This window comes from Balaenoptera ricei, chromosome 14 (genome assembly GCF_028023285.1).
Source record: "Balaenoptera ricei isolate mBalRic1 chromosome 14, mBalRic1.hap2, whole genome shotgun sequence".
NCBI lineage: Eukaryota > Metazoa > Chordata > Mammalia > Artiodactyla > Balaenopteridae > Balaenoptera > Balaenoptera ricei.
The window spans coordinates 7215311-7242823 of record NC_082652.1 but is presented as its reverse complement, the minus strand read 5'-3'; the positions used below and the strand labels follow the sequence as shown (position 1 = coordinate 7242823).

The 27513-nt window shown below is 53.9% G+C and overlaps 1 protein-coding gene across 7 annotated transcripts; it reads right to left on the bottom strand.

Annotated features, from left to right (window-relative positions):
* Nucleotides 1–230: 230 nt before the first annotated feature.
* ABCB9 (ATP binding cassette subfamily B member 9) lies at nucleotides 231–27114 on the bottom strand. 7 transcript variants are annotated; one of them, XM_059894607.1, is made up of 13 exons: nucleotides 26893–27114; nucleotides 26611–26633; nucleotides 20436–21120; nucleotides 16347–16461; nucleotides 15633–15763; nucleotides 14486–14691; nucleotides 12107–12304; nucleotides 10682–10810; nucleotides 8563–8751; nucleotides 7926–8099; nucleotides 5644–5803; nucleotides 3937–4073; nucleotides 231–1461 (listed from the first exon to the last, which is right to left on the bottom strand). In XM_059894607.1, exons 3-13 carry the CDS (start codon nucleotides 21034–21036, stop codon nucleotides 1201–1203), a joined length of 2301 nt encoding a protein of 766 aa, XP_059750590.1. In that variant the 5' UTR covers nucleotides 21037–21120; nucleotides 26611–26633; nucleotides 26893–27114; the 3' UTR covers nucleotides 231–1200. The 7 variants fall into 7 exon arrangements, with proteins under 7 accessions (XP_059750590.1, XP_059750592.1, XP_059750593.1 ...); XM_059894609.1 differs by having other exon boundaries at nucleotides 26905–27114; XM_059894610.1 differs by lacking the exons at nucleotides 26611–26633; nucleotides 26893–27114 and adding exons at nucleotides 25737–25814; nucleotides 26139–26593.
* Nucleotides 27115–27513: the final 399 nt, after the last annotated feature.

Sequence of the window (27513 nt, the reverse complement as noted above, 5' to 3'; positions counted from 1 at the left end):
GACAGGTCTCTGTTATCCCGCACAAGCCCCATGGAGAAAGACAGACAGACATGGATGTCTGCGCTGGGGTCCTGGGGACGTGAAGGGGCTCCTGGACACTGGCCGGAGGCCCCAGACCACCCAAAGTCTCCCCACAACTACACCAGGCAGGGCCGGGGGAGAGTTAGTGGATGGAGAAACCTAACCAGGCGATGAGGCAGACGGCCCAGGAAGAGGTCAGAAGTCAGGGGTCAGAGGTAGTATACTTTATTGACCGGGTTCTCCCAACATCTTGCAACCCCGCTACAAAGCCAGACCTGGGCTTTGCCAGTGTCCCGTCCACTGGACAGGGAAGAGAACGCGACTCCCGAACGTCCAAAGGGCCTCAGAAGAGCAGAGCGGCAGGGTGGTTGTGGGAAGGGGCCGCCAGCCAGGGGAGGGGCGGGGGAGGGGCTAGCGCTGGGCACCGGGCCAGGGACCCCCCCGAGGCTCCGCCAGGCCTGGCCAGCCCCTCACTCCCCCACTTAAGGTCCGTAGTGGTTCACAGTGAGACTGGCTTAGATTTGGGAGGGCGGAGGGGGTGAGGGCAGGCAGGCGCCTTCCACTCCCCACCCACCCTTGGCCTGACTCACAAAGTTGGGAAGAGGGAGAGACAGGAAGTCCCCTCCCCGTGTCCCCCACCACCGCACCCCGGGACAGGGAAGCCCCTTCTCTCCAGGGGCAAAGGGTAGAGGCCTAGTTCTCCCTGACATCCCCCAGGCTCTTAGGAAGGGTCATTCACTCCCGGCTCAGAAGTCTCTAGAACATCTCAGCGAACTTGCCCATCATTGCTCCCAATTAGAAAAACGTTTTTGAAATCTAGGAGATTGGGGCCCATCAGAACCAAGCAGTAAAAAACCTGGTTAAGATCTTGGTTTAAAAAGGTAGCTCTACCTTCGCTTAGAAACCTTGGGAGACCAGCTGGAGAGACCAGTGGAGTCTCCACTGCCCAGACTGGAGGGGGTGGCTCATGGCAGCAGGGGGCTGGTGGTGGCCCGGGGAACAGGGTGGGAACCGGGGGCGAGACGCAGGAAGCGGGGACACGTGGGACAGGGCAGCTGGCCCTCCAGTGCCGTGGACCTGGGCTCGGAGGGCAGCGGGGGCGGCCGGGGGGCCCCTGTGGGCACATCTGCCAGGCGGGCACTGGAGCCTCTGCCCCACCGGGAGAGGCAGGGCCCACGGTCAGGCCTTGTGACTGCCGTTGCCCGGCGGCTCCCTGTGGCCGGCCGTGCAGTCCGAGGCGGGCTCGAGCCCCAGCATCTGCCGCTGCACCAGCCTGGCGTAGAGGCCGCCCTGGGCCAGCAGCTGCTGGTGTGTGCCCTGCTGCACCACGCGGCCCTTGTCCAGCACCACGATGAGGTGGGCCCGCTCCACCGTGCTCAGCCGGTGCGCGATGATGAGCACCGTGTGCTTCTGCAGGTTGCCGTGGATGGCCTGCTGGATCTGCGGAGACAGGAGGGCCCCGGCTCACGAGGGCGTCTCCGCCGCCACCCACTGCCCCGCCTGGTCCGGGCGGGGATCCCAGACCCGCCTCGTCCTACGGATGCTCAGCCTCCCTGAGGCTTCCTCGCTTGTAAAGCGAGGGCTGGCACAGGACCTGCTCCCTGGTTTTTGTCCGCGGGGGATGAAGCTCAGAGCCCGACACAGGGCAGTGCTCGGCGAATGACAGAGGGGCCCCTGACACGGCCGTCTCTGGTCTTCCTGCTCCTTCCTCTAACCTTGGCCTTGGTTAACGGTCTCACGGTCAGCCCCGAAGCTCATGCCGACAAAACCCGGCATCACCTGGTTCCTCATCCTTCCCTTATCACCCGAATCCGACCCATCAGCAAGTCCTGTAGCTCCATCTCCCCGGTGTGTCTCTGTGCCATCTTTCCACCTCTGCCACCATTCCTTCTTGTCTGGATGCCTGCAACTTCCCTGCCCTGCTCCCATCCATTGCCCACGTGGAGTTAACATTTTTAATCAGTTCTTGTTGAACTCATGCTTCAAGCCCTCCAAGAGCTTCTTGTCCCATTTAGGATAAAATCCAAACTCCTGGGCGAGTTTTAGGGCCATGAAACTATTCTGCATAACGTGACATTCTGCATTTGTCAAAACCCATAGAATGCGCAACACAAACAGTGACCCCTAATATGAACTGTGGCCTTGAGTTAATAGAAATAATGCATTAATGCCAGCTTGTCAACTGGAACCAATGTACCGCTAATGCAAGATGTTAATAACAGGCGACACTGTTCGTGGTGCGGGGAGGGGGATATACGGGAACTCTCTGTACTTTCTGCTTAATTTTCTTTAAACCTAAACCTGCTCTAAAAAATAAAAATAAAAATCTATTAATGGAAAACAATCCAAACTCCTTTCCAGGGCCTGAGGAGCTTGTGTCCCCCTGTGACTCTGTCCTTGCCTCACCCCACCGCCAGCCACGCTGACCTTGGGGCTTGGCTGTGGACCTGCTCTGGGACTTTGCCCCCACTGCCCCCTCTCCCTGGGACTCTCGTACCCAGCCCCCCTCTGGCTGTCTCCTTTCCTTTCTGGTCTCAGCTCAAGTGGGACCTGATGACCCTGGTTCTGTTGGCATGAACTGCAGGATTCTTGGCACGTGTGACCCCATCCAAACTCTGCACTAAGACGACCACACTCCAGGGGGCTTCTGCAGCTCAAGGCCTTGTTGCTAGGATGACCCCAGCCCCTAAATGCCCAGTGCTGCCAGGAGAATTGACTGTTCTAGACATCACCTGACAGTGGGCCCCAGAGCTCCCTTTCTTAGAGCATTTACCAAAAAGGGCTTATAATTGTAAAACCTTCCCCTGTCCCCTGGAGATATATATGCAGATCTCCTAAAACTCAGGAATGTTTTTCTCTAGGACCTGAATGCCCTCTCACTGTAATCATGGGAAGGTTAGGGCCCCTGTCTCCCAGTCTCCGTAGCGGACAACCGCTGCTGGCCAGCAGCCATGGGGACTGATCACACTTGCACTTCCCAGCCCTTTGTGAGTTTCTCCTGGTCCCCCACTCTTGCACCATCCCTACACCCTCAATCTCCCTGTGAAAGGCACCGTCACCACTGTCACCCCTGCACAGGAATGGGGCTCAGCTCTTTTCCCTACTGACAGTAGCTACTAATAAAATCTGTTTTCCCAGCTTTAATGTAATGTCCAGCAGTGTTTCTCTTTGACAATAGTGACCCTTCCCTCAATCTCTCTATCACATGACTATTTCTTCTTCTTTTTTTGTTTTTTGTTTTGGCCACACTGTGCGGCATCTGGGATCTTAGTTCCCCAACCAGGGATCGAACCCGCGTCCCCTGCCCTGGAAGTGCGGAATCTTAACTGCTGGGCCGCCAGTGAAGTCCCCACATGACTGTTTCATTTTCTACATAGCACAGGCCCCAGGGTGAACTCATGCTTATCTCCTTGTTATCTGTCTCCCCCTCCGGACTGGAAACACCTTGGGGGCAGGGGCCAATGTAACCCCGGTGCCTAGAACAGAGCCTGGGGCCCGGGAGGCGCACATTAAATACCTGTGTAATAAATGAATTGACCCATGGAGGGACTGAGGTAGCTGGTCCTCTTCAGATACACTATGGGGCCCTTCTTTCTTTACCAATGAAATGAGACTCAGCGGGTAAGAGACACGCTCAAGCCATGAGCTGCAGGGTGGGGCTCCTATCCACGTCCCACACCTCCTGACCCCTAACCCAATTCCATATAATTTCAACACCTAGAGCCAGAGGCTGGGCCAGGGTGACCACGCCCTGGGCCTCCTCTGCCCCCGCTCCCTGCCCTCAGCTCCGGAACACCCTAGTCCAGGAAGCTGATGGCCCGGGAGGGTCCCTGCAGCCGTCCGCGGGGTGGAGGGAAGACTCTGGCCACCTGGAGCTGCTCTAGCTCCAGCATCACCCGTTACCCCGCAACTCACCAGGTACTCGCTCTCTGCGTCCAGGGCGCTGGTGGCTTCGTCCAGGATGAGAACGGGTGGGTTCCGCACCAGAGCCCGGGCCATGGCCACCCGCTGCTTCTGGCCGCCCGACAGCTGGGCACCCTTCTCCCCCGTCTCTGCGTGGCAGAGACACAGGGGCAAGTGAGCGGGAGGTGAGGCCGGGGGCCCTGGGGAGCAGCGAGCAACCCCCGCCTCCGCCCTTCCCTGCTGCCACAGGAGCTCTGCTCCCCAGGAAAAGGTGGGGCTAAAAGGGCCGCAGGCTGGAAACCTCATGAAAGGATGCTCTGCCTCCCTGTTCATAAGAGGCGTGCAAATTACAACTACGTGCAACTGGTACCAAGATACCAACTTTTACCTATTAATCTGGCAAAAACCCAAACGTTTGACAGCACACTGTGCTGCTGCGGCTGAGGGGAAAGGGCACTCCCTCCTCTCCCTGAGGTACTGCTGGCGCGGGCCCTGTGCTGCCGTGCACACGCCCGCCGCGGTGTCTATCCGGCTGTGCTGGACAAGTCTACAGCGCACAATTACAGAGGCACAGCCCTTGGACCAGCAAACCCATCTCTGTGAATATTTCCTACAGATTCACCTTCTCATGCAGTGACTCACAGCACTATTATTGCAAAAAAACAAAAAACAAACAAAAAAAACACAACCAAATGTCCATCAATAGGAAACAGGAAATCAGTTCTTCTTGAGTAAATTATTATAAAGCCACACAACAGAATACTATGCAGTAGTTAAAAAAAGAGCAGCTTTCTAGGTATCAATATGGAAAGGTCACTTAAAAAAGCCGGGGGGCAGAATAGAAGGTGCTGGGTTTTTTTCTGTAAAAGGGCGGGAGGGAATAAAAATACATATTCATATGTGCATAAAGAAACTCCAAAGGACATGTAAGAAAATCATGAAAGATGTTTTGGTGGGGGCAGGGGGGACCTGGCGGTGAAGACCGGGATGAAATAAAACTTTGCATTGGATATCGTTACGTCTACTTTTTTAGTTTTGAATTGTATGAATAGTCCCATTGTGAGAGTTAAAATTTTTAAATATGTTAAATAAAATCTATAAGTTAATATATTGTTCAACTTATTAAATTAAAATATTTACTAATATAAAATTAAGTCACTATAATTAATGAATATAATACATATATTATTTTTAAATAATAATATTTCGGGGACTTCCCTGGTGGCGCAGTGGTTAAGAATCCACCTGCCAATGCAGGGGACATGGGTTCGAGCCCTGGTCCGGGAAGATCCCACATGCCACGGAGCAACTAAGCCCGTGCGCCACAACTACTGAGCCTGCACTCTAGAGCCCATGCTCTGCAACAAGAGAAGCCACTGCAATGAGAAGCCCCCGCTCACCACAACTAGAGAAAGCCTGTGCGCAGCAACGAAGACCCAACGTGGCCAAAAAATTAAAAATTAAATAAAGAAATAAATTTTAAAAAAATAAAAGAAAAAAGTGTCTTTTTTAAAAAAAATAATGTTTTGGAACTAAACAGAGGTGGTAGTTGTAAAGCATTGTGAATGTACTAAATGCCGCTGAATTGTTCACTTAAAATACAGTGGTTAAGTTTATGTTACGTGAGTTTCAGCTGGCAGAGGGCAGTGCGTAACTCAGGGGTGCATCCCTGAGGGCGGACCTCCAGGCACGGTGGAGGCGACGCTCTGGGCTCTGTACCTGTATTGTAGCCGTCCTGGAGTTCCATGATGAAGCCGTGGGCATTTGCTTTCTGTGCGGCCTCCACCACCACCTCGAAGGGCACGGTGGGCAGGCCGTAGGAGATGTTGTCTGTGATGGAGCGCGCGAACAGCACTGGCTCCTGGCTCACCAGGGAGATCTGCGGAGGAGGAAGGATGGGCTGTGAGAGGCCTGGAACACGTCTGTCCAGCTGTCACCAGGAACCTCGCGAGCCCTGGGCCTGAGTGACGCCGGGAGCCTTAGGTCTGAAATCTGATCAGGGCCCGCGGCCGGCAGCTGCATTCAGCTGCCTCTCTTCTTTCCGAACAGTGGAGTCCACTTTCTGCACAAGCCCTCAGCCTCCCTGACCAGCAAACTGGGGCCCCGCTAAGCTTGCTGCTCTGGGCCCAGTCAAGCTCCCTGACCTCCAAGACGGAGCTTACTGGCTGCCCCTGACCTGGAAGAAAAGAGAGAGAAAGAGTGTAGAGTGTAACTCTGTGAGTCAGCCTGTCCCTGGCGGGAGGCAAGAGGGCGCAGCAAACCCAGGCCACAGGGACCTCCCTGGCTGGTGCCCCCTCCCCGTAACAGAGCGACGGAAAGGAGCTATTGTCTCATGGTCTCAGTTTTAGGAATTTGTATATAGTTGGAGGATATCATTGCAACACTGTAAATAGCAAAAACGGAAAAAGGAAAACAAAACAAAACAATCTAATTCTCCATAAATAGAGGATTGGTTAAATGATTACAGTGCACCCATAAAATCAAACTGTAATATATATATCACATTTCTATTTTTGTTTAAAAAAAGCATATGTGCCTTTATATATAGATATGTTTATATAAAGGAAACACGTTGGAAAGGATATTGACTAAACTGCCAATGCTGGTTCCCGACACAGAGTGGAATTCAAAAGGTGAGGTGGAGTCACCTCACATCTTTGTTATAAAATTCTCTGAATATATGGGAATATGGTTAGGTTGTTGAGTTTTACTGCTTTGGGTTTACGAAAATTAAAAATTCAAATTTATAGAGAAGGTATTCACAAAAGAGGAAATCCAAATAACCAATAAACATATGAAAAGGGACTTAACATCTTTAGTCACCAGGAAAATGCAAAAGACCTCTACACTGAACTACCTCTAAATACCAACTGGTACAGATTCAGGACTGGCAATATTAACAGTCTGAGAAGATTAAGTGTCTGAGTATGTTAACTATTGCAAAGCCTGAACAGCTCTTTCTAGGAGCCACTTCCAGAACTCTGGTGGGCAGCAGCCTGGTGGGGGCAAACCTGGGACCACTTTTCCACCATCTGTCTCTGGTTATATACAGATAGGTGGGAAGATTTCACAATCTGTGGCCTCCACCAGCATCTACAACTGGCCAGAAGTTCTGGAATCTCTGTGCCAACTCTCAGGCTCTCATATATCTTAATGTATGTAGACGATGTAAATAGTGTCTGCTTAATAGTTGGTGTTTCTTGTATAGTGTGCAGCCTGAACGACCGTCCAGGGCATCCCTGCTCTTATGCCAGCACAGGATCAGGTGTCGAGTCTACTTTTCTGAGAGTATTACCCAAAACTGTAAGGTCATGAATAGCCTCCTTTAGATACTGGAGATAACTTAAATGCAGAACAACCTGAACTCTCATCCACTGCTAGTGGGGATGTAATGTGTAAAAAAAAAAAAAAAAAAAAGTAAACCACCTTAATGGCAGTAACTACTAAAGCTGAGGCTCTGGGCGAACCTACCCACCCATGGGTACCGTGATATGGACTAAACTGTCCATATCGGTATTGCTGGTAATAGTAAAAAAACAGGAAACAACTGAAATATCCATCAAGAACAGAATGTATAAACGGACTGTGCCATGTTTACACAGTGGATTATCTTCCAGAAATGAAAATGAATGAACTACAAACACAGCCTCAACCTGGAAAACTCACAAATAACACTGAGTGGAAGGAACAAGACACAAAGAATACACACGTTACGGTTCCAGCCAGATGGAGTTCAAAACTAGCAAAACACAGCTGCGCTGTTCGGGGAGGCGCAGAGATGGGAACAAAAGAAAAGCACGGAAATGACGATCATGAGCATCAGGCAAGACGCTGCTTCTTGGGGGGAGAGTGCTGGAATGTTCCACTTCTTGAACTGGTGATAATTCTTTGAAATGTACGTGTGTCTTGAGCCCTCTTCCCTGCACCTGTGTGCGTGCTCGCGGGAGAGAAGGTCAGACAAGGAAAGGGCGGAGGAGGGCAGCAAAGGCCCATGCACGTACCACTCGGTGCAAGTACTTGTGGTCATAGGCGCTGATGGGCTTCCCATCCAGCAGCACGCGACCCCCTTCCAGGGGGTAGAAGTTCTCCAGGATGTTGACGCAGGAGCTCTTCCCACTGCCCGACGGCCCCACGAGCGCTGTCACCTTTCCTGGGGACAGGCTGAAGGAGACATTCTGCAAGGAACACGCAGACACGGTGTGGGGCCCCTGGCTCATATGCTCTGGCCTCAGATGCAGGCGGGCACCCTTCCCAGCCTGCCCCACCGCCGGCCCCCAGAATGCTCTCCTTTCTAGGATTTGGCAGCACTTTTATACTTGTCTCCTTTGCCTGGAATGTTCTTTCTGCAGAGAGCCATTGGCTGGCTCCTGTTCCTTGTTTAGGTCTCACAGCAAATGTCACCTCCTCCGAGAAGCCCTCCTTGACTGCTAATACCATCTCTGCAGACTACCCCTGACTTATTGCCTTCCTAGCACTTCTCCGGGAATCCTCTTGTTAATGATCTGTCTTCAGTGTTCCTGGCCTTTCATGTTCCTGGCTGCACTGCCATGGCCTGGCCTGTAGGAGGTGTGTGAGAGATGGGATGAGGGAAAGGATGACTTGGCGGGGGTGGGGGTGGGGGCTTGGGCCCTCTCTCACCTGCAAGACTTGGGTATGGGGCCGAGTGCGGTAGGTGAAGGTCACGTTCTCAAAGTCCACCCGGCCCTCCAGGTGGTCGGGGGCCAAGTTCCCATCATGCACCATGGTTGGCTGCCGGTCAATGAACTCGAACACCTTCTCCGCGGCCCCCACTCCTTGCATCAGGCCGCTGTAGACTGAGCCCACGGACTGCGGGGGGAGTAGACACACGTTCCTGACCCAGCGACACCCCAATCCTGGGACACACACCCCCACCCCCGCCACGGTGCCAGAGAGCTGAAGGGGGTGAGGAGAGAGCAAGAACACAGCAGCAGTTCTGGGGGCGGGGTGCCCACAGGAGGCTGCTGGAGCCCCACCTGCTAGTACAGCAGATCATGACGACAATGAAAAAATGAGGACAGCAATAAAAACTACTGGTGCCTTGTGTGTTACAGCTAAACCTCACCACCGTCCAGCAGAGTAGGTGTTATCACCCGCCAGAGGAGGAAACGGAAGCACAGAGAAGTTAAATGAACTAGGCAGAATGTGGCAGAACAGGAATCGGACCTTCCTCTTTCAGCTGTCACAGAATTTTTAAATTTCAATTTTAAAAATCGCCCTTAATTTATACTATACATCTCCTTGGGTAAAAATATACACAAGTATAAGTGTGAATAATGACTCATTTCACTGAGTACTTATATATGTTACGAGGTAGGTTCTATCATTATCTCCTTTCTGGTGATACGGAAACTGAGGCACAGAGAGCTCAAGTAACTTCCCCCAGGTCACACAGCCAGGAAGTGGCAGAGCCAGGATTCGATCCCAGGCGTGTCTGGCTCCCGAGTTCAGGCCCTTATGAGCTGTGACTGCGGGACCTGGTTGATGAAATGGGGGTGATATTAGTACCACTGTCATGGTTCCGTGAAGACAGTGCTCAGCATATAGTAAACCCCCAACACACCACAGCTATGGCTATTATCATAATATCTGGATATAATTATTCCTATTGAGATACAAGTGCTGTGTATAAGTTGTCCTTCTTGCTTCATCCCAGAGGTGGCCCCGGTTATCCGAGTACTGTGTCTTTCGAGTCCTTTCTCTGTGCTTTTACAAACACATGCACATATGTAATTAAATCATTTTGAGATGAAAAAAAAAAACCCACAAATGGGATCAGACCATCCTTATGACTCGGGGATCAGCTTTTTCACTAACAGCATGTCTTAGGGTTCTTTCCATGCCAGTGCACACAGCTCTACCTCATTTCTGTGGCTGTTGCCTAGCTTTCATAGCACAGATGGACTGTTTCTAGAATACAGATGTACTGTATTCACCCAGTCGCTGGTTAACAGGCATTTAACTTTTCACCATTATAAACAATGCCGCACTGAACATCCCGGGACACGTGTCTTTGCCCACTAGTGTGGGTATTTCTGAAGCATGGATTCCGAGACGCTGATTCAAATGACACTGCATGGATGACTGTAGCTAACGCAAAGTGCCATCTGCAGCAGACGCTAACCCGCCCCTCCCCTGCCGCATCTTTGAGCTTTATCATTGCAGGACACAGAGGCTCAACCTCAACGCCCGAGGGCTTTGTGGGGGGAGGGAGGCAGACCAGAGAAGCACCCCAAGCATCCTCCAGCAGTGACTGATGGCAGCTTCGGCACAAGCACCCCAGCTCCCTAGTCTCGGGACCTGCTGGTGGGCGGAGCCAAATTAAGACATAATCTATTAAAAAAAAAAACCCACTCTGTTCTTTTTCCATGGAGCTACTCTTTAAAGTGGGTTACAATAAAGTCAGACCATCTGGCTCTGAAGTCGGTTCCCCTACGAACGTGGTGGGCAAGTCGTTTAACCACTCTGAGCTTCAGCTTCTTTTTCTGGGAAATGGGGACTGGAGTAGCACTGAGACCGAGGAGAATCTTCTACAATAATTGCTGTCGTTGCCACTTTGCTCCTTAAATGGAGTTGCTGTCACTTGTATGTACTACTCTCTTTACTAGTATTACTGGTATTGTCACGTTCTTTAGAAAGAAATACCACCTCCCGTGAACCCTGGAGCACCCCCATTTAGATCCCCCTCCCCTCCCTCTCCCTTCTCCCCAGGGCCCCCCTCCCCCAGCCGGCCCCTCACCTCCATACAATCTCCCAGGACAAACTCGTAGATAATGAAGGAGATGAGATTGCCGCTGGTCATCTGCCCTGAGATGACGAGGTGGCCCCCATAGTAGAGGATGCTGACCTGGACCACCAGCAGCGTGAGCTGGAGGGAAGAGGGAAAGGGGGGTCTGAGTCGTGGGGGCCCTGGCTCAGACCTTCCCCCCAGCCCCTCTGTTCCCTGCCCCGCAGAGGAGGTGAGAGCAGCTGTGGGCTCCTCACTCACAGCCAGACTGAAACTCCAGCCTGCAGCAGGGATGACCTCCCACAAGCTGGGGCCCTTCTGTCACTCATGCCCTCCCCGCCCCCGCCATGGAGTTTTTCCCTGCAAAGGCCCCCAGCTGGAACAGGCCATGAGCCTGGCTGGGAACAAGGCTTTCTTTGTAAGGCCCTGGCACACATACACAGCCCCCAAGCACCTCAGCGAGGCCAAACTGGAGCTATTAGTCTTCTCCTTATTGGGAAGAGCATGGTTCAGAGAGGCTGAGTCCACTGGCTAAGGTCACACAGCAAGCCAGGCAAAGCAGATGAGTTCTGTGTTTCCATGAAGGAGGGGCTATGTCCAGGGTGTACTTGCCTCCAGCCCCCTCTGGTGCCTGGGGGAGTGGTCTGCGAGAGGAGTAGGACCTGCGTACCCATGACAACCCACTGGGTCCGTATTTTCCCCTCCCCATCCCAAGCCAGCGATGCTGGGTCAGAACTAGATCAATGGCTGGACCACAGTGCCTTTGCACAAGCGGCAAGAGGTGCCCCTGATGGTGGGCAGATTGCCAAGAGGCTTGGCTAGCTGAGTTGGATTTCAGGCCCTTCTTCTCCCTGGCTGGGCACTTTTGAGGGGTGGCCCACCCTGGGGGAACCCAGAAAGTCCTTATTCCCTGCTTTCCCTGTAGACCACCCTCTCCTTCCTCCCCCTAAACTCCAAACCCTCCTCATTCCTACCCCAGCTGTTCCCCAACAGCCCACCCTCAGATGTGGCCAGCACACAGTGACAGGACCCAAGTGCTCCTTCTCCAGGTGGGGCTATAACTCACCCCCAGGGAGTGAGCTGGACACTCTAATGGGGGCATGTGTGTGGTTGTGACATAGGACCTGCAGGGAAGTGGCTGAGGATGGGTCCCAGCTGGCCTTGGGGTGACTCCCCACCTTGGCAGGGACGCTTCCCTAGCTGGGAAAAGAAAGCTCCTACCCTGCCACCCCATGCCCAGGCGAGAGGGAGAGAGGAGGTGCCCTGTTTGAGGACATGCACCGAGAGGCTGAATTCCTTTCCAGAAAGATTCTCTGAGGATAAGCAGAAAGTTGGGACAAAGTCAAGTGTCACATCAGCATGCCTGGACCTGGGCTAATGCCCTGATCTAGGGGTCCCCCATCTTTGTGTCAGACCTGCCCGGGCCGGGGCACGTACCCCGCTGCCCCAGACGTAGTACATGTAGGCTGCAGCCTCCTTCCTGTTCAGCTTGTACACCTGCTGCAGCTTCCGTGAGTACACCTCCGCCTCCTCCTCCTCGTTGGCAAAGCTCCGGACTGTCTTCATGGCGCTGATGGTCTCCTCGGCCGTGCTGCTGGCTCTGGCCAGGGCATTCTGGACCTCTTTGGAGAGCCTCTATGGGTGGGAGGGAGTGACAAGAAGGAAAAGACCCCAAAACAGACAGTCTCACCCTCTGCCTGAGCCCCCAGGCCTCTCTGGGGTTTTCTGTCTTTAGTTGGTGCCAGCTCTATGCAGGGAGTTCCAGGGACAAGGGGATAAGACCCAGCTCCCCTCCTCCCCCATTCCCTTCTAGCTTGATTTGCTGAACTCAGAGAACAGACTCCAACTGGGCTCTTAGGGTGAGTTCCTGAGGCTCTAGCTACTGAGGCATGGGGGGCTGACCATGAAGTCATCTCCAGTATTCAGAGGAGGTTATGCGTGACCATACAGTTTTGGGTAATCCTCTGAGAAAAAGAAGTCTCAATACCTGATTCTGTGTTGGCATAAGAGCAGGGATGCCCTGGATGGTTGTTCAGGCTGTACACTACGCAAGAAACACTAACCATTAAGGAGGCACCATTTACATCCAGCAACATATATTAAATTAGGTGAGAGCCTGAGGGTTGGCACAGAGATTCCAGAACTCCTAGCCAAGTTCTAGATGGTGGTGGAGACCACGGGCTATGAAATCTGCCCTCATCGTGTGCTTATAACTGGAGACAGATGGCTGAGAAGTGGTTCCAAGTACATGACCACCAGGCTGCTGCCCGCAGAGTTCCAGAAGCCGCCCTGGGCCACGCTATTCAGGCTTTGCAATAGTAACCACACTCAGAATCTCACACCAGCCAGGAAGGCTGCCCAGGAGGCTCCTACATAGGCATGTCCCATGACCTGCGAGTCACGCCCAGGCCGTCGGAAGCATGAGGTATACTCCGGCGTCCTGGGAGAAGCCAGGCTGTGCCTTGAGTCATGTCTGGCTGCGGGCGATGTGTGTGGTTTGTGGCAATGGCTGTATCCTACACATTCGGGCACAGGTACGAGACCTAAACAGGGCTTCCTTGAGGTCCTGCCCGGTTGAACTTAAAGGTGGGGCCTGAGGTGTGTGCAGAGGTGGGGCCGGTGCAGGGAGCTCCAGGGTTTCCTTCCCCCTCCCAGGGGCTGGCAGGAAGGCAGGAAGGGCGGTGTGGAAGGGAAACGGCTCCAACTCCAACTCATATATTTACTTTTTCTACTCAGGGAGGAAAACAGTGAGGCCGGTGACCCAGAACTGCTGGGGAGAGGGCCCTCCTGGGTGGTGGGCTCTGCCAGAGGTGACACATTGGATTGTGGGGAACGGATCCATCTGGGGGCTGGCCTCAGGTCATGGGCACCAAGGGTTCCGACCAAACTGGGGACCCTGAGCTGATCACGTGTCCAAGCCCCTGCTCAGGAGTGTCCCTGCCCCCGCAGGTCTGGAGCACTGGGGAGGGGCCGCCTGCAGTGTCTGAACCCAGCCTGGCTCCGCTAGGGCTCAGGGGCACCCACCATCGCAGGAAGCAGGAGGAAGGTGAAGCAGGGGCCTAGCTTACAGGCTGACCCTTCTGACAGAGGCAGTGCCAAGGGGCGGCCTGAGGAGACTGCTGCCTGCCCATCACTGCATCATGGGCGAGGGCCTCGCTCCCAGGGGCCTGAGCCCTCCCCCCCGACACAAACATATAGAAAGAGAGCAATCTTTGCACTCAGAGTGAAAACCAAACTTCCCGCAAAGGCCGACACCATCTGGCCCCCGTCACCTCCCTGCTCTCCCCTCACTCCTGGCTCTGGCCTCACCGGCCTCCCTGAGGCTCTGCAAACGCACCAGGCACATTCCCACCTCAGGGCCTTTGCACTGGCTGTGCCCTCTGCTTGGAATGTGCTTCCCCGAGCTGTCCACCTCTTTACTCAAATGCCACCTTCTCAGAAAGATCTATTTAAAACTACAACCAGCCCCAATGCTCCCAATCTCTCTTCATTTTTCTCCTTAGCAGTTATGATCTTTTACTGTATTATATATTTTCATTATTAGCATTGTTGTTATTTATTGTCTGTTTCTCTTATTAGAATATAAGCCTCCTGAAGGCAGGGGCCCTGTCTGTTTCATTGATATATCCCAGTGCCTGGGACGCGGTAGGTGCTCAATAAATATTTACTGAATGACTGAAATGAACCAGTGAATGAACGCAAATGCAGCCCTACGATGAGTCCTTCACTAGCCCCTGGTGGCCCCCTGTACCTGCCTAAGGGGTCACTCAGGAGCTGTCAGCGCTCAGACCCCAGCGGGGACCAGGCGGGGCCTACCTTGTAGTACTTGCCGTAGACGTCAGACACCATCATGATGATGGGGAAGCCCATGAAGGTGACCAAGGAGAGCTGCCAGGAGAGGCTGAACATGAAGACCACCACGCCCGTGACCTTGACTGTGTTCCGCAGGAAGATGTTGATATTCTGGGAGACCAGGTCGCTGACCATGGTGGTGTCCGAGGTGAGGCGGGAGATGAGGTCCCCTGGAACACAGGCAGCTCAGCTCCCGCTGTGGCAATGGGGTCACTGTGGGCAGCGGCAGGGGACCCTCGGAGAGCCCAGACCTTCCCCACCTTCTGGGCGGGGTGGGGAGGGAAGAAGAGCAGATGCCCCTTGAGGGCTGCTCTGAGCCCAGGCCTTGTCACCAGCATCGTGCTTCAGCTCCACACCTCCCAGAGCACAGAGGAGGCAGCTGAGGCTCAGAAAAGGGAAGAAGCTCGCTCAGCACCACACAGCGTGTCCGTGCCTGAGCCAGAGCCGAACCCACGTCTCCTCCCTGTCACTGGCAGAGGGGTCGCTCCCCTCTTCCCTCACAGAAATGACAATCTGGGCTGTGGAGGAGAGGAGCAGAAAGCCCTTTACTGACTGCTGGATACTGGGCTAAGAGTTTCACAACAATCCCACAGGGCAGCTACCGTTATTGTTCCCATCTTACAGAGGAGAAAACAGAGGCTCAGAGAGGCGAAGTTAGTGACAGGGCTTGCACCCAGGCTGGTCTGCCTCAGAGCCTGGATCTTGGCCGGATGCTGTAATGTCTTCCCTGCTCTGCCCTGCATGTCCGCCCTGCTCACTCCCATAGGAACTGGACCTCTCAGGCCACAGGCCTGGGTAGTCTCGGCCCTTGTGCTTCCCACAGGCCAGTGGGAGGTGAGGCCCGGTTGCTGCAGGGACATCGGGTGGCCTAGCGAGGGTCCTACAGCGGCCGCAGTTCACACCAAAACCTCAGCCAGCAGGCCAGCTCCCCAGGGCTCAGGCAGGGCCAGAGGCCCAAGCCAGCCTCCCGGGGTGTCCCCATCCTGAACTGGACGGCAGGAAAAGCCATCAGGACTGAGACCATAGACGTACCCACTTAAATCCTCAATGCAAGGCAAGCCCACCTGGCCGGGCCCAGCCCCAGGTTACCCGAGGCCCGAGGAGGACCAACCTGTGCGATTCTCGTCAAAGAAGCTCGTCTCCTGAGATACCAGCGAGCGGAAGAGACGGTTCCGAAGGCGAATGTTCAGTCTGGCAAATATGAGGGTAAAAATGCCGCCCCGAATACCTGCGGCAAATGAGCTAATTGCAGATAAGAGATGTTATATATAGCACGACGTCCTTCCGACAGCCAACCGCCACCACCCGCCACCCCCCTCTGCTGGCAGGCGTGGACCCCTCGCAGGGCAGAGACCGGGTGGCACCCCGACCTCGAGCCCACTCTCCGGAGCCGGCACCACCACGGGGGTTCCCTGATCCCAACAGGAGCTCCCAAGGTGAGGGCACAGAGGGGACTGCGTTTACTGTGGGTGAAGGACCCAGCTCGGCCAGCCAGACCCCTCTCCCTTCCAGAAGAGCACAGACAAGGCTGGCCCTTGTTTCCCGCTTGGAAAACCGCCGGGGCGTGGGAGGGTGCTGGTGAAAGGGGAACCCCGAGGACTGAAGCCATTTGTAGGGACAGAAGGGCGTTGCTCTAGGGTGTGGCTCAACCAAAGGGGCAGAACTAAGCCAGTTGGGGTGTTGGTTACCACGGGGACCAGCTGAGGCACAGGCCCCCCAGGGGCATTTCCTGGGCCTCCCTGGCCGCTTTTCCTCTCGGGAGCTGGCCCTGCCCGCCTTCCCCGCGGCAGGCCTGGGCGGGCGGGGGAAGGGCGTGGGTCGCTACCTGCCGATGGCCAGCACACACATGACGATGATGGCCGTGCTGAACTGCTCCATGCTCTTCTGGATGACGATGCCATCGATGGCCCGGCCCGTGTAGTAGGGGAGGAAGGTCTCTCCTGCGGAGACAGGGCGGGCTCAGGGGGCACCTGCAACCAGGGGAGCCTACGTCCTTCCTCCTGAGCCTCTGGAAGCCCCCATACCACCCACAGTGCTGACTCCACCGTGAGGTTTCCTCTCTCGGCAAACTCTTGCTTCTCAACGGGGCAGGGGGCAGGGAAGGGGTCCCACACTGCTTAATGCCCTCTCTTTTTAGAGAACAGGAACACGGGAAATGTGAGTTACTTAATCTATACAGACTGGGTCGTGCTATCGTGAATGATGGCGACCGGGCATCGAGCACACAGAGCCAAGGGGCTCCCGTGTGACAGTTCACCCCCTCTGCACGTGGACTCTGAAGTCGGCTCTGTTATCACCCATTTTACAGATGAGGAAAGTGGAGCTGAAAAGATGAGCTGACGCTCGCCCAGCCACACAATTGGTGGCTGACAGACGCCAAAGCTCACTTCCTTCTTCTCTCTGGCCGAGGGTTCAGAGTCCAAATTCTAGACCCTCAGAGTATGTTGATATTCTGGTTCTGAGCAATGCTGGAAATTGCCACCCCGCCCCTCTTGATGGGGCACTTTACAGTTTGTCAGATAATTTCTTACCCATATGTCCTGCTATATCTTCACAACAATCCTGGGTGGACGTGGGGAGGGGAGCATTGGGCAGGGATGTCACCCCATTTCACAGAGGTGGAATGGGAGACTCAGAGAGGCTGAGTAATTCGCCGAAGGTCCCATAGCAATTAAGAGGAAGGGCCAGGACTCAAACCCAAATTAGCTTCCAATGTGGGGGCTCGCTCCTTGTGCCTTCCCTCCCAATAACCCAGAATAAATGCCTGCTCCCATCTTATGGGAATGATGGACACGGAATAGAAGGTGGTCAGACCAGGCTGTGTCCCCTGTTTTCACTGCAGCTCTTTCAGCAACCATAGCCTGGCTCAGGGCTGGGCATACAGGAGTCACTCAATAAAGGTCAATGAATGAACCCTGGGCAGGTGGGGCAGGCCCTTCCCTGGTCAGCTCTACAGGGCTGGCTCACCCAGGACAGTGAGGCCTTCCATGGCGTTCTGGCGCCCTCTGCTGGTCTCAGCGCAGGGACCACAAGGCGGCAGCCGAGAGGGCCTATGTCTCCCCTGTGTCCTTGGCCAGATGGGGTCTCCAGCCACCCCTGTGAAGTTCTACCTCAGCTGAATCTCTGCCTCAGTTTACCCACAAGGAAGTAAAGGGCATCAGCGAGCTCTAGCAGCATTACGATTCCAGCAAGCACCAGTGATGATATTAACCACCATGGACATTTATGGAGCCCTTGCTGGGTAGGGTGCTGTGCTAAGCAGGTACACAAACTCTCTTGTCCAATCTGCCCAAGAACCAGGTGAAACTCTCTAGTCCATCAACAAATCCTGTGGCTCCACCTTCAAAATATTTCCAGAATTTTCTGCCTCTACTGCCCCACCCGGGTTTGTCAACAGCCTTTGGACTATCTCAGCAAACCCCTGGTTTCCCCTGCTGCCACCTTTATCCCCATCAGCCTGTTCTCCACTCAACGGACAGTGGGAGCCTGTGAAACCCAAGGCAGATCATCTCATCCAGGATCAAAGTCAAAGGCCTTACAGTGGCTGACGGCACCCTGCACGACTGGGCCCTGCTACTGAGCTGCCTCATCTTCTTCTCTCCCCCGACTCCCTCTGCTCCAGCTGCGCTGGCCTCTCTGCTTTTCCTTTAACAATCAGGCACCTTCCTGCCTCAGGATCTTTGCACGGGTTGTTCCCTTTGCCTGGAGCACTGTTACCCCATATAGCTGCTCCCTCATCTCTTTCAAGTCTCAAATGCTTCCCAATAATCCCATAGGTGGTCTATTATCATTCTCCCCATTTTACAGATGAGGAAACTGAGGCTCAGAGAGGCTAAGTCATTTGCCCAAGGTTATTGTAGTTAGGTTGCCATGAAATTCATATCTCAACGGGAGATACTCAGCACTAAAGCTAACCATTTTTTTTTCACAATGGGTGGTTGTTCTTTTAGATTATAAGGTTTCAGAAAAAGCTGAACCCTACTGGATGCTTGCTGATTGAAAAATAATTGTTAATAATCACAGTACCTAACTTTTATGAAGAAGTACCTAGTTTTGCCAGGCACTGTGCTTCACCTCATTTAATTTTCACAATAACCTAAAGAAGCCCTCATTGCAGGATGAGAAGCCGAAGCTTGGCCACGTTAAGTAAACTTGATTAAAATTACTGATGAAGTCGGGGGGCCTGATTTCAAGTTGAAGCCCATAACCTTGACATAATCCTGCAGGCTGGTGCAATCTGCTCAGCTGTATTTTAGGACATCTGTATTCCCTAAGGGCACACCAGCTGACAACAGCACCCTGGCAGGCAGGGAAAACGAGGCTGTGGGGGCAACATCTGCCAACACAGGCAGGACGGTCATTCATTCATTCATTCAGTCAGTGAATCTGATTCTGTGCCAGGTATCAGGGGCCCTGGATGCGTCAGACCTGGCCCCTGTCCGCGAGGGGCTCAAAGCCTGGAAGGGGAGATAGGAGAGTGGACGCGTGATTTTCACGTCACCAATGCTGTAATTAAGGGCCACGGTTGGCAGAATCTGAGTAGGTGTCTCAGGAGCAGACATTTGGGCCTTGAAGCATGAGTAGGAGCAACTATCTGGTTAAATGAAAAGGGGTCATTCCAACACTCACGGCCACTAAAATTTACTGGGAGCTTTCTATGTGCCGCGAGCTGTCCGAGGTGTCTTACTCGAATTAACTCACTGAACCTCACAACCCCGCAACTGCTGATGCCCATTTTACAGATGACGAGATGAGACTTAGAGAGGTTAAGTAACTTGCCTAAAATCACACAGCGGTTAAGGGGCCGGGACTGAGAGGGTGGAGGATGGATGGTACGAGGAAATGGGTTCTGGGGTTCACCTGTCCTCTTTGAGATCGCTCTGGCTTTGTGGCTACTCCCAGACTCTGTCCCTGGGAGTTAAACATGTAACGACTCAGCAGCTAACCTTCCTGTACTCATCATGCCGTACCAAGCTCTGTACGTGTCCTGCTCCTCTCTGTCTTTTTATTCGAACTTTACAACACCTTGGGATAAGGATGCTCCCGATCCCCATTTCACAGAAGGAGGAAGTGAGGCTCGGAAAGGTTTGAGCACTGCCCGCGGTCACACAGCCGGGCCCAGAGCAGGACTGGGATTGGTACCTGGGCCTTGTCACCCCCGGAACCCGTGGAGTTTCCACCCTGTGATGTCCCTTCCCACCCACGTTGCTGAAGTGTTGCTTTCAAACTGTTTGGACCAGATCCACAGTAACAGATACAATTTACACCACCAACCAGGACACACACACTGGCGCACACAACTAAAATAAAAGTTTCACAAAACAATACTTAATCTTACCACAGACTACATACTCTGATGGCTCTATTCTATTCTGCTTCATTACAAAAAATGCTTTGAACCTATAAATGCCATTTCTAGGAACTTATCCTACAGATATATCCACATTTATACGAAACATGTATGAACAAGAGAAAAAGACTCAAAACAACCCACGAGTCCAACAATGGGAGACCGACTAAATAATCTATGGTACAGACACACAGTGCAGTATTACGCAGCCAAATAAAAGAATGAGATACTGATTGGAAAAATTCCGGGATATATTGTTAAGTGAGAAAAGCAAGACACAGAACGGAGTGTAAGAGGTGGGGAGAGTGACGTGTACTTATTTGCTTGTAGCCGCATAAGGAAATGCTGGAAGCATATACAAGAAAGGAATAAAAGTGGTTTCCTGCCCACGTGGAAGCTTCCGGAAGCTTTTTCTGTAGTTAGCCCCGGGCACAGGGACCAGGGTAGCCAGGAGCAGAATTAGGAGTGAAACTCTCAATGTTTACCTCTGCGTATCAATTTGATGTCTGAACCACGTAAGTAAGGTGTTAAAATCTGAGAGGAAAGAAGAGGGCCCTCGCTTACCCAGTGCTGCCATGATGAGGAAGAAGGAGGCGGCCACGAGGAAGGCGATGTCGGGCTTGGTGTAGGACAGCAGCTTCTGCAGCGTGGCCCCGGAGGCCTGCTCGGACGCGGGCCGGTCCTCCCCAGGGAGGCCCTCGGCCTCGGCCCCCGCCCCCCGCTCGACGGCCTTGGCGTCCGGCTGCACTGTGGACAGCAGCCACCAGAGCAGGAACGACGCAGCGAGTGAGATGTAGGTCCACATGAAGAGGGCCCAGAACCATGGGTCCCGGACCGGCTTGCGTACCTCGGAGAAGAGCAGCAGCTTCACCATGGTGTAGATGCCCGCGAAGAGGCACACGAGGGCGATGACCGTCCACGAGGCCCGCAGCCGCCGGGGCCCCAGGGTGCTGTTCTTGGCCACGCCGATGGTGGCCCCCAGCAGCAGGCAGCTGCGGTACAGGCAGGCCGCCCAGAGGTCCAGCACCGAGTCAAAGATGTTGAAGTGCCGGATGTCCTCCAGTAGGCTGCGGTCCAGGTGGCTGAGGACGTAGATGGCCGTGGTCATGCCGACGTCCAAGCTCATGAAGGCCAGGGTCACCGCCACTGCCTTCCACAGCTGCATCCTGCTGGCGGGTGGTGGGCAGGCACCGAGGGGCAGGCTCTAGCTCATGGGGGCAAGGCCATTGTCTGTGGGGCGAGGCCAGACCTGTAGGGGCAACAGGGCAAGGGGTTCAGGTGTGCTACTTGTTGGCTGTGTGACCTTGGGCAAGTCACCTGACGTCTCTGAGCCTCAGATTCCTCATCTGTAAAATGGCAGTGACAAGAATACTGATTTCACAGAGGTATTGTGACAGTTCCACTCATTCAAGGAATATTTACTGAGCACCCTCTGTGGGCCAGACTCTGTTCTTTGCACTGGGGATTTAACAGTGAACAAAAATAACAAAGATCCCTGCTCTTGTGGAGATGAGACACTCATGTCAGAGACAGATAATAAACATAATAACTAAATGATACAGTATGTTAAGAGATAGGGCTGGGGTGTGAGGAACGAGGGGCCATGAGGGGTGGTGAGGGCAATTTTAAATAGTAGACCAGGGCTTCCTTGGTGGCGCAGTGGTTAAGAATCCGCCTGCCAATGCAGGGGACATGAGTTCGAGCCCTGGTCCGGGAAGATCCCACATGCTGCGGAGCAACTAAGCCCATGCGCCACAACTACTGAGCCCGCGTGCCTAGAGCCCGTGCTCCGCAACAAGAGAAGCCACCGCAATGAGAAGCCCGCACACTGCAACAAAGAGTAGCCCCCACTCAGAGTAGCCCCCGCTCACCGCAACTAGAGACAGCCCGTGCGCAGCAACGAAGACCCAACACAGACAAAAATAAACAAACAAACAAACAAATAAATAGGGGGCCAGGGAAGACCTCGCTGTGAAGGTAACCCTTGAGTAAGACTGAAAGAGGTGAGGGAGTCTGCCACGTGGAGATCTGGGGGAAAAGCATTTTGGACAGGTGGAACAGACAACGCCAGAGCCTGAGGTAGGAACGTGTGGCGTGAGGGAGGCAAAGAGGCCCCATGAGGTCAGAGAGGTGAGGGTGCAGGGATGTGCAGGGCTCTGCAGATGAAACTGAGATCAGCAAAGGATGTAATGAAGAGTCATTGTCTTATGACCACTACCGCTACTACTACTATAATCATTAATTTCTCTGAACCTGTTTCTTCTTTTGTAAAATGTTAGCAGGAGGTTTAATATGTGAACATCAGGTCTGGGCACAGTGCCGAGCCTGTAATAATTGCTACTGATTGTTACCACATATAGTGCATGCTTAATAAACATTTGTCCACTTCCCTCCTCCCCACATCAGGCCTTCAGTCTCCCCAAATAAACCTGAACCCTCTTAGACCAAGAAGGGATGTCTGCAGGCCCGTGAGCAACCCAGAGACTTTTGTATCTGCCTGGAAGTTTCCAGAATCTTTTCCTCCAGCCCAGGTTGCCCCTCGCCCTCAGCCCTAGCCCCTTGTGGTTTTCTGGAGCGTGATGTCTGCTTTGCCTAAGGTACGTCCCACGTTGGGTCCTTCAGGCCTGGACCAGGTCCTGGGAGACACCAGGAGCTGCAGAGACACGGAGGGAGGTGGGCCTGGGGGCCTGAGTTTGGGAGTGGGGCTTGTCCGGGGCAGGACTGGGACCAGACTGGGTGTGCTCCTGAGTGCCACCTCATGACTTGGGTTCGTCCCTTTCTCCCCTGGGGTCTTTGTTGCCCCATCTGCAAAATGGGCAAAGCTCTGGAGTCCCCAGCGGAGGGGAGAGGTGCAGAGCAACAGGAGGGGTGACTGTGAGTAGTGACTGGGAACGGGGGCCAGACTGAGAGACCCTCTCCCCCCACAGCTGCAGCGCTCAGACCAATGTCAGAAACCGCACACAACCCCACCTGAGGCCGGTGCTTCCACATTCCCATTTACAGCTGGGGAAACTGAGGCACACAGAGGCAAAAGCACATGGCCCATATCACTCAGCCAACAAAGGCCCAAGCCAGGACTCGAGCCAGTGTGTGAAGGGTCCCAGCACCTGACTCACAATCTCGGTACCACATGCCTGACACACAGCAGGTGCCCAATTACTACCAGCAAACAGTTACCCAGCACAGCCCTTCCTAGCAGCCCCGCCCTTTATGTGGGTCACGTGCTTTGTATGTGTCTGCTTATTTAATCCTCACAGCAACTTTGCGAGATTTACACTATTATCATCCCCATTTAGCTGATGGGGAAACTGAGGCCCAGAGAAGCTAATAACTTGCCAAAGATCACACAGCTGGTGAGCAGCAGAGCCGGCATTTGAACGCAGAGCTGTCTAGTTCCAAAAGCTGGGCTCTAAACTGCTAAGCTAAAATGCTTGTCGATATAGCAGGTCCTTACTCACAGCAGCCAAGACACGGAAGCAACCTAAATGTCCATCGACAGATGAATGGATAAAGAAGATGTGGTACATATACACAATGGAATACTACTCAGCCATAAAAAAGAATGAAATAATGCCCTTTGCAGCAACCAGTGGATGGACCTAGAGATTATCATACTAAGTGAAGTGAGTCAGAAAAAGACAAATACCATATGATATCACTTATATGTAGAATCTAAAATATGACACAAATATTTATGAAACAGAAACAGACTCACAGACATAAAAAACAGACTTGTGGTCACCAAAGGGTGGGGAAGGGATAAATTAGGCGTTTGGGACTAGCAGATACAAACTACTGTATATAAAACAGATAAACAACAAGGTCCTACTGTATAGCACAGGGAACTATATCCAATATCCTGTAATAAAGCATAATGGAAAAGAATATGAAAAAGAATATGTATATATATGGATAACTGAATCACTTTGTTGTACACCAGAAACTAACACAACATTGTAAATCAACTATACTTCAATTAAAATATATATATATATATATATATACATATAGCAAGTGCTAACAGAGAGTATTCATTGAAGGAGAATAGAGTCTATACCAGAGGGGGCTCAGCTAAGAAGCAGAACTGATGACACACAGTGACAACAATGACAAGGACAGCAGCGACAGTAACAAGAGCTGACACTTACTGATGTTATCGTGCACCTGGCACTGTTCTGAGTGATTTACACGCATTCATCCTCACAAGAATCCTATGAGGTATGTTCTATTATTATCCCCATTTTCTGGTGAGAAAATTGAGGCACAGAGAGGTTAAGTGACCTGCCCCAGGTCACACAGCTAGGAAGTGGCACACCTGGGATGTGAACCAAGGCCTTCGAGTTCCAAAATCTGTGCTCTCAACTCCAAAGGCATAATTCTTCAAAACAGCATCTCAGGGGTAGGCAAGACCTTTAACGATTCTCAGGAGGGTCTGAGATGCAGAGGGGACCCAGGGGCGTGACGGTCCCCAAGCCTGGGCCCTGCTGTCACCACAGCACTTCTAGGAAGACTCAAGTATGTCCTAGAGAAGACAGTTGCTTTGTCAGCAGCTGCCTCTCCAAGGGAAGCCAGGGCTGACTGGGAACAAGGGCAGGGGAGGGAGTGAAGGTGGGGACAGGGGAACAGACACCCCCTGCCCAGGCCCTTGTTCCACCCCCAGCCCTGGCTGGGCTGCCAGCGCAGGCTCCTATCTGCTGCAATGCAGAGGCCTTGAGGAGCCAGCAAGTGGGTGAGTGTGAGTCGGAGCCCAGGGAGGGATGCTCTTGGCCGGGTGCCTCACCAGGCCTCCTGGCCAAGCTACTGCCGGCTGCCTGGGCCCCGTCAGCCACCTTGGCTGCAACTCACCTCTTGGTGGGTACAAGGAGTCCCTTAGCTGCCGGGAAGGAGCTGGGATTCAGAAGTGGGACAGGAGGCAGATCTGCCAGAGAGCAGCCCCAGGGGCTTGGCCAGCTCTCCCCATCCCCACTCCCAGTCACGGGGTCAGTCCCTTCCCGACACCCTCCACTTCGGGTAATGTCATTTGACAACCACCCACCTGGGAGCCCCAGCTGTTTATCTTCTTCACTGGAATAAAAGAAAATTTTGCACTCCAGCATCACAGACTATTTGAACCACGTTTTACAGATGGGGAAACTGAGGCCCAGAGAGGGAGGGAGAGGGGCTTGTCTCAGGTCGCCCCATGAGCTGGGGACAGAGCAGCAAGAGCACCAGGGTCCCCGGCTCCTAAGTGCTGAGTCCCCCTACTCCAGGCTCTGATGGAGCAGAATCCAACTTGGGTCAGGTTACAGCCCTCAGTGGGGACAGACTACTCTGTTACTTTTAAAGTTACTGAGCAGGAGAGTGAAGGGGACAAGACCACCAGCCAAGACTGGGAGGAGGGGAGGATGGGGGCCAGCGGGCTGGTTGGAGCCATGTCCCAGCACACCATCTGCCTGACCTGGAGGACGCAACTGGGCTTGGCCAGGTGGAGCTGGAGGGCAAATCGTGGGCACATGGGTGACGTGTGTGCCCCAAGGGACAAGGACAAGGTGGTGGCCAGAGGTCAGAGCAGGCACTGCCCAGGGCCTGATGTGCCCAGGAAGACAGGGTCAACTCGCCTTGACCCCAAGAGCTAAGGAATGGCACAGGATTAGCAAGGGACCGCATCCCCACTGCAGGTCCTGTCAAAGGCTTTTCTTCCTGGTAGAAGAAATGGTGGTTGGGGCATCTCCAGCTGTCAGGTGCACAAAAGGAAAGTCTGGAACAGCCAGGAGATAACAAATAGCAATTATTATCATAACCACAGCAGCTATAGTTTATGGGGTGTTACTAAGTGCTTGACAATGTGCTAAGTGCCTGTCACCTCCCATCCCAGTTAATCCTCACCACTACTCTGGGACGTTCTCTTGGTTATCATTCCCGTTTCACAGATAGGGAAACAGAGGCTTGGGGAAGTCAAATGACCTGAAGAGAATAGGCAAAGGCAGAGGTGAAACCCCACACTTCACTCTCTGGGCCCAGGCTAGTCAGGGCTCCCAAGAAAGGGTCCTGAAGGACCTGGGGGGCCCACGCAGCTCAGTTCTCCCCCAACTTTGGGGGTGAACTTTTCACCCCAAAGCAGTCATCACCCAGCTGACTGGGGCTGGTTCTGTGGGACAGTGTCATCGTGGGGTCTCCGGATGCAGGGCCAGGACTCAGCTGAGTCCACGTTATTCCATCCCGACTCCACCCTTGCTGAGCCCGCACATCCCACACTGGCACCTGGGGAAGTTGTTTCAGATAACTCACTGCTCTAGGTGCGGCAAACTGGGGCGTCACTGTGGCCTTCCTGCCGTCCTCCTCTTGTCACCTGGCACCTGCCCACCTGAAGCAGGGGAACTGAGGCCAGCCTAACTCCAGGGCGGGGGGAGTCCTGTCAGACCAGCTTAAAGCTGTCTGAATTAACGTCATGTCTGGGGAGGGGGTACCCTGTTTTAACAAAGAACTAGAAATAAGGGAGAGGCCCTTGGGAAGCCACAGGCCTAACTGCCTGGGGGGATGCAGAGAAGGGTCGGCCCACTGGCCAGCTGGGGGGACTGAGGGGAAGGGGTTTGCCAAGGTCGGCAGGTCTAGGCCTGCTCCCAGGCTTCTGACATAGCCAGCCTCTCAGGATCTGTGGGCAGGCACCGCTGTAGGGTGTGGGGAGCCCTCAGAAGAAGCTCCAGTCCGGTCCTGGGGAGAGAACAGCCATCCCAGGATCCACGCCAAAAGGCACCCTCACCATTTTCCAAGAGGTGGCGGCACCTGAATGGTTAAAAAAAAAAAAAAAAAAGCAACATTCTCCCTGCGGCGTGGAAAGGATGCTGCAGGGTGGGGGGCTGGGACCTGCGGCTGCGGGTGCTCGGGTACCAGGGCGGGGGCCCAGGAAGGCTCCCACCTTCAACTGAGATGCCTACTCCATCCCCGGGGCAGGGAGAGCCAAATGTCCCTCCAGCCTGTGCCCGGCCTGGCACCTCGACTTGAGAAAGAGCCGGGTCGGGGGTCCCGGGCCCCGCACTCTTACCTGTCACCTTACCTGGCACCAGGTGAGCCGTGGGGAGAGGGCGCAGCGGGCTGGGGTCCTCAGGGGCGCGGGTTCCGCGCGGTTCAGTGGAGACAGCGCCCGGCGCCCCGCTCGCTCCACCCCTCCCGTCTCTCCCTCCTCCCGCTTCTCCTCAGGGCCTCCCGCCCCCGGCTGCGCAACAGCAAGGTCGGAGCAGAGGGGGGCGGGCACACAGGCCAGCTGACGGGCGGGGCGGGGCCTCCTGGTGGACGGGGCCTTCGTGGGGCGTGACCACGGCTAGCCACCGCCCACCTGCGACGAGCCCCGCCCTCCTCCGCAGGGCCAGGCCCTTCCGCTCGGTGCTCCGCCGCTGGAGAGCTCAGGCCCGTTCTGAGCAGAGGGAAACGGCCACACCTGCTGGGGGCGCCTGCTCTTTAACCGTCCTCTTCCTCTGGAGGGACTACCTGCCAACCTTGGAGGATGGAGGTTATGATCCTCATTCCTTCATTCATTCGACCAATATTTGTTGAAAGGCACCTACTATGTGCCGTGCACCATTCTAAGCGTTTGCGATGCTACAGGGAACAAAATGAGATCCTTGCCCTTCTGAAGCTGACATTCTAGTGAGGGAGTCAGGCGATA

Excerpts from the sequence above, each read along its gene's own strand:
- ABCB9 (XM_059894607.1), bottom strand. The coding sequence starts at position 21,036 with ATGCAGCTGTGGAAGGCAGTGGCGGTGACCCTGGCCTTCATGAGCTTG. Across the intron at positions 12,305-14,485 it reads TCTACGGCAAGTACTACAAG|AGGCTCTCCAAAGAGGTCCA; the intron begins GTAGGCCCCGCC and ends TCCCACCCATAG. Across the intron at positions 4,074-5,643 it reads CCAGGACGGCTACAATACAG|AGACGGGGGAGAAGGGTGCC; the intron begins GTACAGAGCCCA and ends TCTGCCACGCAG.